The 14,119-nt window shown below is 35.6% G+C and overlaps 1 protein-coding gene across 2 annotated transcripts; it reads left to right on the forward strand.

Moving 5' to 3' along the window:
- Positions 1-821: 821 nt before the first annotated feature.
- On the forward strand, positions 822-13,226 carry zgc:110843 (CDGSH iron-sulfur domain-containing protein). Of its 2 annotated transcripts, none has more exons than XM_007253616.4 (3): positions 822-1,043; positions 10,763-10,965; positions 12,963-13,226. In XM_007253616.4, the coding sequence occupies exons 1-3, from the start codon at positions 971-973 to the stop codon at positions 13,050-13,052; spliced, it is 366 nt and encodes a 121-aa protein (XP_007253678.1). In that variant the 5' UTR covers positions 822-970; the 3' UTR covers positions 13,053-13,226. The 2 variants fall into 2 exon arrangements, with proteins under 2 accessions (XP_007253678.1, XP_007253679.1); XM_007253617.4 differs by having other exon boundaries at positions 850-1,043; positions 10,793-10,965.
- The last annotated feature ends 893 nt before the right edge of the window (positions 13,227-14,119 follow it).

The raw sequence follows: 14,119 nt of genomic DNA on the forward strand, positions 1-14,119 counted from the left end.
AGCATTTACTCGTTTATTTATGTATCCTTTTTTTACTAGTAAAGATATGGATTTATGATAAAGATTTGTTGATTTGGGATGAGCTGGAGCTTCACAGCGTGAAGGAAAAGCAGCAGCTATTGTTCAGCACCTCCAGAAACTCCTTCAAGACGCTGAGAAAACTATTCCAGGTAACTCTCCCTCATGAAGACATTGAAATAAAAATACCAAGAGTGTGCAGATCTGCCCTCAAAGATGACTATTGCTACTTAAAACAATCTAAAATATTAAATATATTCTTGTTTGTTAAAACTTTTTGTTTACTTAATAATTATGTTTCTATATATAAACATCTTTATAAAGTATTTAGGGAAAATACCATTATAAAACTTTTTTTTTTAAATATTTCTTTATTTGATTTTTTGCATTTTACACTAGTAATGAAGGCATTCAAGACATACAGAAACACATGCAGATTTATTTTGTAAACTAAAAGTTTAAAACAAAGCAGAATGTGTTTTATACTTTATTCACACACTTGGTATTTTTTCCCGAATACTTTCTAAACTTTAACCTTTTTATATGATCCAAAAAAAAAACAACTATAGTTTGGACGTCCCTGATTTAGAGTTTTACATTTTTTATACAATACAATTAATGTAATTAATGATTAATTGATTTGGGTCTTATTAGTTATGATTTAATTTATTGATTGCGTCGATTTAAGGATTTTTTGAGTGAATATTTTGTTTTATTATGAGGAATTATGCAACCTGTGCTATTGGCCCCGCCCAGCCCCTTTTCTGCGTAAGCGTGCCAGCTGAGCTCTCAGCTGATTGGTCGACAGGGCGGTGACGTTGGCGGTAGAGTTACGCAGTGTCAGAGCGGAGAGAGGGAGATCCGGGCAGCGACCTTGTAGATCAGCTTCAGCTTCAGCTCTGCTAATATAAATCTCCCATTCACCTCATAAACCAGCTCCAGCACCTCCACCATGCCCCTGCAGCTTTCCGCGCTCTCAGCACTCTCCAACCAGGCGGGGGTCTCCGGATTCAGGGTCTCTAAAGGTCAGGAATTACCTTTATTTACCTTTATACACACTTCATTTATCTGCAGAGAGGCGCGTGCTCCTACCGACCTAACAACAACACGACACCGAGCCTACCTGTTCCTGACCTAAACATACCTGCCTTTTCTTCCAAAACACACCAATTAAACCACTTAAACCAGCAGCAATTCCACATTTAACCACCATAAACCTCAGTGGGAGAAGTGTGTCTATGCTAACACTACTGAACAGCGTCTTAAAGAGCCTCAAATATGTTTAAAATCTCAGTTTTTGACTCTTTTCCCATCTCCAGAGAGGTAAAATCTTATTCCTTAAAATTCTACTAATGTTTATTTGACCCTTTGACCAAATATATGAAGAAATTAATTAATTTAAACAACACTTTGCAGACGTGACTTTTATTTTGTATTTATTTTTCCTTAAACATCAGTACATAACAAAACATATTTAAGAAATAATTAATTTCTTTAGAATTTAACTCATGTAGTTACATTCAATCTTGGCTTGTGTGTGTGCATAAAATAAAATCAAGCAATCAAGAGTTTGGTAGTTATATAGGTAGTTAGGTAGATAGGTAAAACAAAATAAGTGTTAACTTAAAAATTATGTTTTTCTTTGATTTTATCAAATTGAAAACCTCTGGAATATAATCAAGAAGAAGATGGATGATCACAAACCATCAAACCAAACTGAACTGCTTGAATTTTTGCAGCAGGAGTGGCATAAAATTATCCAAAACCAGTGTACAAGATTGGTTGGGGAGAACATGTCAAGATGCATGAAAACTGTGATTAAAAAGCAGGTTTATTTCTCCAAATATTGATTTCTGAACTCTTAAAACTTTATAAATATGAACTTGTTTTCTTTGCATTATTCAAGGTCTGAAATCGTTTTTGTTATTTCAGAAAAATAGCAAAATCAGAGAAACCGATTCAGAAACTGAAGTGGTCTCTTAAGTTTTTACAGAGCTGTAGATAGATGGATAGATCCCTTGGGGATATTAAGATTCCTGCAGCATCATAACAATACAAAAAGGAATACACACAAGGAACAGAGGACAATAAATAAATAAAAAGTACAATATACAAGAATCTAAAGAGTCCAGCAGGAGATGTATTGCACATAATTATTGCACTCTGTTTAAAAAATATTGCACCTAGTCTGGTTTATGTTTTACATTAATCAGTCAATAAATTAACAAATTCTCTGTGGCATGAATTCTATATTTTGGGAAGAAAAGTATCATTTTGGCTGAGGGCAACACTATGCCATAGAGGTTTAAATACTTAAGTCAGTCCACCAGGGAACAGAAAACAATTCAGTCACATGTATTAATTACCTTGATAGCAAAAAACATTACATATTTTTGTTGTTGTTGTAGTTGTTGCCTTACATCTAATGTTGATGATGGAAAAACAACCTTTATTTAACATTGCCAAATAGGCATCATCGATTAATGTTGAAATTCTTACATTGAATTAACATTCATTTACTTTCACATTAATGCTTTTAGGGGAAAGGTGCTTCCCACTAATAATATTAATAAGTACTATTTATATTAATTAATGTTCCTTTCTATGCTGCTTGACTACAGTATATTTTATGATATAATAGAACAAACAGGATATTCTAACCTAACCTAAACCATACATACATACATACATACATACAAACAATCAACGTCAAATCAAATCAAACATTATAGACTTGGCTTTTGTTATTTATTATTTTTACTGATTTGATTTAAGATCATAAATTACTTATCACACTGATTGTGCGAACAGAGGTAAAAAAACATGTAGTTTTAAAGTTTTATACTTTTGGCCATGAAGGGTTAAGTAGCTAAAACCACAACCTTTACCACGACAGATAGATACTGCATGTTAAAAACTAAGGTAAATAGCTAGCTGTTAGCTGGCAAATGTTATACACTTTGCTTTAATGGGTTAAGCAGCTAGCTGAAACCACAATCTGCATGCTGTTGTTCTAATTTGTGTATTATTATGTACTAATTTAAAATATTTCATTATGGATTGCACTGATAAAAGCACATGTAGCTAATACGTTTTCTATGTCCACCCAACGTGAGATGCTTTATCTGTCTAAAATCTGTTTACAATCTAGTTATTTCACAACCAGCTCTAACACACAAGGGTGAAGTTCACCTGTATTCGTCCAGCCCATTTTACCTGCTGCACCTGGAATAAGCTCAGGATCACAGGTCTCTCTCTCTGTTCTTGATTTAGCTAAAGTGTTATATTGATTTACACCCTCTGCCACTAACACAGCCTGTACCGTAGCTTTTCAACTATTAAAGTGTGACAGGTACATAACTTACTGCGTTTCCATACACTTACAGAACCCATGTTTCTGCTCCTCTCGCTGGTTCTCCAGCAGTGGCTCTGGGTTCACTGTGTGGGTTCTCAGCTCTCAGTGTAGCTACGTTTCCGTTCGCAAATCTCTTAAAGCTTCAGGAGCTCAGGCCGTGTCCCCGTGTTGAGGAGGTGAGCAGGAACTAGAAAAGCCAGTAGGAAAATAGCGGATAATCAGCTGGTGCTGGTGTTGATCTGTGCACAGCATAGTTTCAGTGCTCAGATAATGCTTACTGTTTACTTTCCTCTCTGTTGAAATAAATAATATACTTAATTGTACTAAAAACATGTTAAGAAACGTACAAATATGCTGTAAATATACTAACATATTTATGTACTTACTTAAAAATGTATTAAAAGTACAATTATATTGTTCGTTATTCTTTATTAAAATTTGATCATACTTTTTATAAAGTATAATATAGTGTATTTTAAATAAATAGACTACTATTAGTACATTTTAGCAAAGTGTGTTAAAAACAACTGTTACAGAAGTTTAGTTAAAGTACAATGTATCATGTAACTTTTTAGAAAGTAAATTCAATTAAATATTGAATATTAAAATGTATTTCAATGCTCTGTAATTATAATTAGGACATGTAAATATAAGTAAATCATAGGACCCGGTGTTTAATAACATTTTAAATAATTTAAATAAAAAAATGTAAAGTAAATTTGTAACATGATAAAAAATTGTATTACAGTATATTAAAAAAATATTTTTTAATTTACTAAAGACAGGAACAAGAAGCATTTTTGTACTCTAATGTAAATATATTTAAAATCAATTATTTTGATCATTTCTAATATACCTGGTGTATAATAATGATTCAGTTGTAATATTCTTATACTCATTAAATGTATTATAATTTTACTGTAAGCATATTTAAAATATGTGGTTACATATGTGAAGTAGTTTAAATGTTTAAATTCTACTTTTAAAATAGTTTAATACTACATTTAAAATAGTTCATAATTTTAGTACAGTTAAGAACACTTTTTAAGTCACAATTTAAGTAAGACTTTTGTGCTATTTTCATACAATTAAAGTATAATAAGTACAAAAAAGGTTGTTGCATTTTAACATTTTTTTTAAATATACTGATTAATAATATTGCTACAAGTACATTTTAGTGCTCTAGGGCTGTCGCCATAACATAAAAAAAAATAAAATAAATAAAAATAAAAAAATTATATATATATATATATATATATATATATATATATATATATATATATATATATATATATATATATATATATATATATATATATATATATACTGTTAATAGACTGCTATAGACTGTTTTTTTCCCCTCATGATTTTAACCCATTTTTCTCCCCAGTTTATGTGGCCAATTTTCTCACTCATTCAGCTGCTAGTCAGCTGTATATCCCCAATCACTTTACTTCAATCACATCACTAGTGATGCCACAACACAAGGCAGATGAAGACTAGCACATGCCTCCTCCGACACATGTGACGTCAGACACCGCCCCTCAATTTGACTGCATTCAGTCTCCCCCAAGAGCATAAGTGAGGTCTGATACTTTGAGTAGTTTTGAGATAGTGAAATATAGTATATATTTTCGATTCTCTATTTATCCCAAGGAACACATTTACACTACATAGATCAAACACTACATGGTACACTACATAGACCAAAGTATTGGAACCCTTGCAAATAGTATCCTGCTTTTGTTGGAGTAACTGTCTCTACTGTCCAAAAAAGGCTTTATACTAGAGTTTGGATGTTTGCTGTGAAGCATTTGTTGTATACAGTGGTAAGAGCTTTAGTGAGATCAGAATTTTGGATGCTCACTAGGGGTGTGCCATATCGTTTTGTATGCTATAATATTGTCATCATTTTTGAATATCGTGAATGATATTATACCCTAAAATATTGTGCCATATCACCCACCCCAGGGTACTAGGGTACTAGGGTACTACTTTTTTGCCGCTTTTAGCAAAGGAAAAATTTCACACTGTTCTCATTTTCTATTATATATCAACTAGAGACAGATTTTATCTGTGCAGTATCATTTATTTTATTTTAATCCTGGATATATGGAGATATATGGAGTGCATTATTATTAGTATCATGATATTTTGGATCATTGACTTCTGTTACAAATCTGATAAAAGTCTTGTATTTTTTTTTTTATCTCAGTAAGGGTGCCATGGCATATATGGCAATATATAATTTAGATGAAAATATATAATGTAGTCTGTAATGCTGACTCTAATGTTCTAATGTCCTTTTCATTGGAAGCCTTTTTATTTCACAAACCATCTCTAAACAGTAAAAAAACATGGTTAAATGTGTTCTGAATCACACACTTTTGGTAAAAATGAGCTCTCACTTTTCCTCCTTGGCTCCTTGTTTTTTTGTTTAGTTTTTTTCCAGTGCAGTGGGTGGAGCTAAGCTGCTGTTTCTTTGGCTGGTTCGTAATCAATTCTTGTAAACCTTTACAGCAAGTTAGCAGCAAAAAAAGTTGTCAGTAAAGGATTGTAAAGTTACAGAAAGATAACAGCGTATTAATTTATAATAAGAATAGTTGTTAATACATTACTTACAGAGTATTACAGCTTTTGTAGAGTAGGTTTTGGCCTAAATAAATACACAGTAACACTATAAATATTCTTTACCATACCCATATGTACTTCAAAGTTTTGGAGTTTTAGTTGACTGTGAAAAATAAACAAAAAAAGAAAGTACATGCTATCCATTGTAATGAAGCTTAAGTTACTTTTATAACATTTATCTGTTGTATTGTATTGTAACACTAAAATTGTTTACAGAAATTATTAGACAGCTGCTTTTACATAATGGATATTTGGATATTTGCCTTCTGTAGAGTGCAGGCCAGCGGTCAGAGAACTTGGCTGGAGCTTAGGCAGTCATGTGTTGTAAGCCTTTTATGACTACTGCTCTTGAGCTGTTGGAGATAGATAGCATGTGCTGCTTTAGTGAAAGGTGTTGAATAAATATAAAGGTAACAATTACCATTGTACCTTTTTTGGAAACATTCTCCTTTAAGCTTGTAGTAGTAAATACTAGTATTAATTGTATGTATAGGAGAAGTATGTATTAGTAGTATTTTGTATCATCAATTGTAGCTGCAGTAGCAGTAGTAGTGTCACTAGTAGTAGTAGAGTAGTAGTCGTAGCAGTGACAATATTACAATGTTATATTACATTACATAGCATTTAGTGGAAGCTTTTATCCAAAGCGACTAACAAATAATGATGTACATTTAGCAATAGAGGACATAGAAGTTTAAGACAAAAACATTATTTTTGATGGGGACTAAAGGAAGCCATAGTGGGTTTTAAAAAGGAAATGAGTTTAGAAGTAGTTTAAAGTAGTTTGAAGTAGTTTGTTAGAGGTGTTAGGAGAGTAAGTGCTCTTTGAAGAGCTCTGTCTTCAGGAGTTTATTAAAGATAGTGAGAGATTCTCCTGATCTGGTAGTAGAAGGCAGTTAGTTAGAGGTGTTAGGAGAGTAAGTGCTCTTTGAAGAGCTCTGTCTTCAGGAGTTTATTAAAGATAGTGAGAGATTCTCCTGATCTGGTAGTAGAAGGCAGTTAGTTAGAGGTGTTAGGAGAGTAAGTGCTCTTTTAAGAGCTCTGTCTTCAGGAGTTTATTGAAGATATTGAGGGACACTCCTGATCTGGTAGTGGAAGGAAGTTTGTTCCACCATTGGGGAACTCTGTATGAGAACAGTCTGGATTTGTGTGCTTTGTGTGAATGTTTGATGAAGCTAGGTGAGGTTCAGTGGAGGAGCGCAGCTGCTGGGAGGTAACATAAGCCTTCAGGAGTGAGTGCAGGTAGACGGGAGTCTGTTCCATTACCACCTTGTAATCAATTGTAAGGGCTTTGAATTTAATGCGAGCAGCAACTGAGTCTGAACGATGTTCTAAAGCGAAAACATAAAGTGAAAAACAGATCCAGGTTCCAAGCAACCTTTGTCGTGGAGATTGAGAGTGAGTTGTGTTGAAGTTGTGTTGGATGGATTGTTTTAGTATAAAGTAATAGCCCATATTTTGGTAGTACTACATATTAGTAATAGTTAGTGCTGGACGGTTACCGGGGGGAATTAGAACCCGTATTCAATTTTTACATACCGCCATACCAATAGAGGTGCTGCAGAGCGCTGTTCTCCAAAGAAGCACACTAACCGCAGCTCAGCTCACGCTGAGAACAGAACCCCTGGAGCTAACCCCTTATGAGTAATTATAGCCCTTTTAAATATATATTAATACTGCAGCTTGAAGGATAGTATTAATGGACACTGAACTGAATTTATTTGTTAACTGGAGAACCAAGGGAACTGTGATAAACTGATAAACAGCTGCTTAAATACATTAATGCCTCTAATGGCTTCAAGAATAACATATTGTAATTTGATATTAAACTTGTGTCTAACTTGTGCAATAGAGCTTTTGAGAAATGTCTCTTTTGAATACTTAAACGTTGAGGTTCCATAAACACTATAAATTAACCTGAGTATTTTAGGTTCATTTATAGTGTTTATGGAACTATTTATATAGGAAGCTGTGTTAAAGTTGTTGGCGTATCTCTTTTTAAGGTCTATTGTTTACATTCTTCAGCTGTTTTTCTGATAATGAAGTCTGATTTCTTTATATATTGTGTAATTTTGTGGGACAAAGTAAACCCAATATTTGTGCAAAAAAAAAAAATAGAAACAAATAATAAATAAAAAAAAATAATGCTGATCTTGCAAAATACTGTGATATGCATTTTTGCCCATACCGCCCAGCAGTAGTAGTAGTAGTAGTAGTAGTAGTAGTAGTAGTAGCAGCAGTAGTAGCAGTTGCTACTACTGCTGCTACTACTAATACTACTACTACTACTACTGCTACTACTACTACTACTACTACTACTACTACTACTACTGCTGGGCGTAGTAGTAGCAGTAGTACAACCCCTGTAGTAGTAGCAGTAGCAGTAGCAGTAGTAGTAGTAGTAGTAGTAGTAGTAGCAGCAGTAGCAGTAGTAGTAGCAGTTGCTACTACTACTGCTACTGCTGCTACTACTACTACTACTACTACTACTACTGCTACTGCTACTACTACTACTACTACTACTACTACTACTACTGCTGGGCGTAGTAGTAGCAGTAGTACAACCCCTGGCAAAAAGTATGGAATCACCAGTCTTGGATGAGCACTCGTTCAGACATTTCATTCTGTAAAACAAACTCTGATCAAAAACATGATACAATAATAAGGTCATTCCAAAGTGCAACTTGTTGGCTTTCAGGAACACTCAAAGAAATGAAGAAAAAACATTGTGGAAGTCAGTGAATGTTACTTTTATTGACCAACCACAGGGAAAAAAATATGGAATCACTCAATTCTGAGGAAAAAAGTATGGAATCACTCAAATTGAAGGTAGAAAATAAGGACACACCCAGTCAATTTCCTTTCCCTAAATGGACACCTGCCTCAGATTAGATCTGCTCGTTAGTCTGCAGTTAAAAACACCTGCAGTCATGACACCTAGGAGGGCTGCTGGACGAATTAGAGTGGCAAGAACCATGGCTCCAACAAGAGAAATGTCTCTTGAAACAAAAGAGAGGATTGTGAAACTTCTTGAAGAAGGTAACTCTTCACGCATGGTTGCTAAAGATGTGGGCTGTTCACAGTCAGCTGTATCCAAGATATGGACCAAATACAAACAGCATGGAATGGTTGTTAAAGCCAAGCGTACTGGTAGACCGAGAAAGACATCAAAGCGTCAAGACAAGCAACTTAAGGCCATTTGTCTTGAAAACCGAAAAAGTACAACTAAACAGATGAAGCATAAATGGGAAGAAGCTGGAGCCAATGTATGTGACCGAACCGTAAGAAATCGCCTAAAGGAAATGGGATTTCAATACAGGAAAGCTAAAGAAAACCATCATTGACACCTAAACATAAAAGAACAAGACTGTAGTGGGCTAAGGACAGGCAATCATGGACTGTGGATGACTGGATGAAAGTTATCTTCAGTGATGAGTCAAGAATCTGCATTGGACAAGGTGATGATGCTGGAACTTTTGTTTGGTGCCGTTCCAGTGAGATTTATGAAGAGGCCTGCCTGAAGAAAACAACCAAATTTCCACAGTCCTTGATGATATGGGGCTGCATGTCAGGCAAAGGCACTGGGGAGTTGACTGTGGTTAATTCTTCTATCAATGCACAAGTTTACATTGACATTTTGGACAGTTTTCTCATCCCTTCAATGGAACAGATGTTTGGAGATAATTAAATAATTTTCCAAGATGACAATGCATCGTGCCATAGGGCAAAAACAGTGAAGGCATTCCTTGGAGAAAGACACATTCAGTCGATGTCATGGCCTGCAAATAGTCCAGATCTCAACCCAATTGAAAACCTGTGGTGGAAATTGAAAAAAATGGTCCACAAGAAGGCTCCGACCTGCAAAGCTGATCTGGAAACTGCAATCAAAGAGAGTTGGCACCAAATTGATGCAGAATACTGTTCGTCACTCATCAAGTCCATGCCTCAGAGACTGAAAGCCGTTATAAAAGCCAAAGGTGGTGCAACTAAATACTAGTGATGTATTTTGAATCATCTTTTGTTTATCTGTTTTTCATGATTCCATACTTTTTTCCTCAGAATTGAGTGATTCCATATTTTTTTCCCTGTGGTTGGTCAATAAAAGTAACATTCACTGACTTCCACAATGTTTTTTCTTCATTTCTTTGAGTGTTCCTGAAAGCCAACAAGTTGCACTTTGGAATGACCTTATTATTGTATCATGTTTTTGATCAGAGTTTGTTTTACAGAATGAAATGTCTGAAGGAGTGCTCATCCAAGACTGGTGATTCCATACTTTTTGCCAGGGGTTGTAGTAGCAGTAGTATATGTTTGCATTATGAGTATGTTGGAAAAATGTAGCGTATTGCATTGACTTAATCCAGATGTGTACATGATATATTTTCCTCATGTGAATATAAACAGAAATTAAATTGGATAATGGGTAGTATTAATATTTGAGTATTACACACAAACAATACTGCTATCCCACAGAACGAAACACACAACTAACATCATATTAAAGCTGCCTCTTTCTATTGATATTGGCCAATATGGAAACTGTGTTTTTGTAATATGTGATGAGTATGGCGTACTTATCTGAGTCTTATCTGAGGTAAATTCAGTTGCAGCATGTTCACCAGCGCAGTAACAGTTACAGTAACAGCAGTTCTATTATGTTCTATCAGTAGATGCTTGATTATTAGCAGTAGTTTAGAGTAGTTTTGTATTAGAGTCTGGGACGGATATCAGAGGCCCTGCTGGTGTGTGCATTTGCAGATCACCTGATCATCGTCGTTCCTGTTGCAGTGACTGCGGCTGTGGGGACCTTCCTGCTCACCAGGTACTTCAGCACACAGAGCTGCTCCAAGGGCAAAGTGAACCTGGAGCACAACAAAGACAGCGCTAAAGTGGTGCACAGCTTCGACATCGAGGACATCGGCAAGAAGGCCGTCTACTGCCGCTGCTGGAGGTCCAAGAAGGTGAGTTGTGCAGAGGGAGGGCATTCTGGTCTGTGTGTGTCTGTGAGATAATAACTGTAAATATGAGAGTAAAATAAGAAATTATTTCTAGTAATTTTAAGGTGGTTTTTTTTCATTCAAATGCTGTTTTTATATTAGTTTTTTTTTTTTTTGCATAAAATGTTAATGACAAACAAATGAAAAATAATAAATGGAGATGTTAGGGCTTTCAAGATCGTTTAAAATATAGTCTTCATTGAAAATCTGATTTTACTGATATTTCTAGCTGATATGTTTTTTTCTATAAGAACAAATGTTTAGATGACGCTGGACTGCTTTGCTAATTAAATATAATTGCATTTTAACCCTAAATTTAAGGAATGATACTTTAAGTTGCATCTATTTGTGGAACTCTGCAGCAGATAAACATGATTCCGTAAAGCCAGTAAAGTGTAAATAGTATCATGCACTGCCTGGCCAAAAAAAAAGTCACCACCAAAAAAGGGTCACACACACAAATATCTCATTTGAGGCAAACTCAGAAGTAGTTAGGGAAGGAACTACGGTGGCCGAGAAAGCCCAACGCAGTGCAAATTGAAAAGCGCTGCAAAAGCACAAAACACATCCATCAAAAATACAACACAGGCGCAGCAAATAGAAAAACGCGCTGCAACTAGAAAAACGCGCTGCAAATAGAACCACAACACAACGGAAGTGAGTCACAACACAACGGATTTTTCCCCGGGGGACCTTAAAAGATGCTGTACCAGCTAAGCTGCGTCTTCAGTAACGTCTCGGACTTCACTATGTGTACAAAGGACAATAAGTGGCAAACAAGGCGTTTTGTGAAGCAGAACTTTTAATAATATGCACACAACCGTGGTAATCACAGGTAATAAACATAACTTACTTTTCAGAAGCTTGTTTGCCACTTATTGTCCTTTGTATACAGCTGGTACAGCATCTTTTAAGGTCCCCCGGGAAAATTCCGTTGTGTTGTGACTCACTTCCGTTGTGTTGTGGTTCTATTTGCAGCGCGTTTTTCTATTTGCTGCGCCTGTGTTGTATTTTTGATGGATGTGTTTTGTGCTTTTGCAGCGCTTTTCAATTTGCACTGCGCTGGGCTTTCTCGGCCACCGTAAGGAACAGCTTGAAGGGTGCATGGAGACCCTCTTCACTTGTATGTATGTAGTTCAACATGGTGATGAGGTGCAATGTTGAGAGAGAATGGTATATATACAGCTCTGGAAATAATTAAGAGACCACTTCAGTTTCTGAATATTTTTTTCTGATTTATAGGTAGATGTTTGCGTAAAATGAACATTGTTGTTTTATTCTATAAACTATGGACAACATTTCTCCCAAATTACTTAATAAAAAAATATTGTCATTTAGAGCATTTATTTGCAGAAATTGAGAAATGGCTGAAATAACAAAAAAGCTTTCAGAACTTAACTAATGCAAAAAAAAAAACATGTTCATATTCATAAAGTTTTGAGAGTTCAGAAATCAATATTTGGTGGAATAATCCTGTTTTTTAATCACAGTTTTTATGCACCTTGGCATGTTCTCCTCCACCAGTCTTACACACTGCTTTTTGGATAACTTTATGCCACTCCTGATGCAGAAATTGGCATGTGATCATCCAGCTTCCTCTTATTTCTATGTCAATTTGGTAAAATCAAGGAAAAACATCATCATTAAGTGGTATTTTTTCCAAAGCTGTATATGTGCTCTTGTGGTTATTATGTACAGTATATACCAGTGCGGTTAGTGGCACGGTTTATGTAGGTGATGCTTCCTTCCTTTACGAGAAGTCTTTGAGACTCACTGTATGTCGTTTACACCTTTACTTTGTGTTAGATACTTATAATCAGATCTCCATAGGATGCATGTTAATGCCAGGTATGAACTGGGACTCAGTCGTACCCCAAGCTTCTTCTTAAACACAACTAGCTAAGAGAATATATACATAGCTTTATAACTCTCTGTTTTTATTGTTGTTGGTTTCTTCACAGTTCCCCTACTGTGATGGTGCACACACTAAACACAATGAGGAGACCGGAGACAACGTAGGTCCTCTCATCATCAAGAGGAAAGATGCATAATCTGCTCCGTCTGCCTGGTGCTGCTGTGTTAAATGTGTTAAGGGTCATGTGTTCTATGAGTGTGCATTCATACCCACATGTCATTACAGGGTCCTCTCATTCCTGTATCTTCTCATATACTGTACAGAATTTTGGGAAATGCTAAAATCACAAATACAGTATTTTTTCAAGCTCTTTGTTGGGTGTGTTCTACTGTTTATAGAGGGCTTTTGAAAGCCAGTTTGCTCGTCGGCATTGTGCCGCTTTAATGCAGCTACCAAGTCAAACCACAGACGCACACTTCCTGCTTTCACAGAGAAGTCTCGAGTATGTTGTCTACCATTCTCTTCTATTGAAAAGGAAATAAAAAATAGCTTTAAACCAGAGTGTTTGGTCTCAGGCCTGCACTATAGAACTAGACTACATTTAAAATCTGAATATTAAAGAAACAGTATGTTCTAAATGACAGAAAGGGTGTAAAATGGTTACTGCCGTCCAATTTCAGACACTGGAGTTGTCTGAGAGTTGTAACTATATGTGAAGCTCACATTGTTTGCCAGGTTAAAGTCACTAAACCTACACAAACGAGTGCAGAATGAGTTCAATATGTTAGCATGTATGAGTTTTTTTTTTTTATGCAGCACTAGTCTGGATCACTTTACCTATCTCAAACACACTCTGTCTTGATAACATATATAACATGTATATGTACAGAGACCACTGAGTATCAATGCAGGACTTAAAATATTCATCCCTAGCAATGGTTGTTATGAAATTATGTAGCTATGGTTATCTATCCCTAGCTGTAGTTTAGTTATTAACTGATCAGGAGAAAATTAGCAAGCTCTAAATTTGTCTTGTAGTCCTTCTAGGCTCAAAGCTATATCCATCTGTCAAGCACTCTGTCAGTATTCTAGGATGCTAAGGCCATAGCACACTTTGTTTGCTTGCTGTTTCATACCTGGCAACCCAGGGGGTGTGAAAATAGAACTAGGGAATGGACAGTGAGCTAAAACTAATTGATTTATGCAAGTTAAAAGAAGAAAATGCTGGCTAGGGGGCGGCGAGTGGTCCAGCGGTTCCGTTCA

Source organism: Astyanax mexicanus, chromosome 2, assembly GCF_023375975.1.
Source record: "Astyanax mexicanus isolate ESR-SI-001 chromosome 2, AstMex3_surface, whole genome shotgun sequence".
Lineage (NCBI taxonomy): Eukaryota > Metazoa > Chordata > Actinopteri > Characiformes > Acestrorhamphidae > Astyanax > Astyanax mexicanus.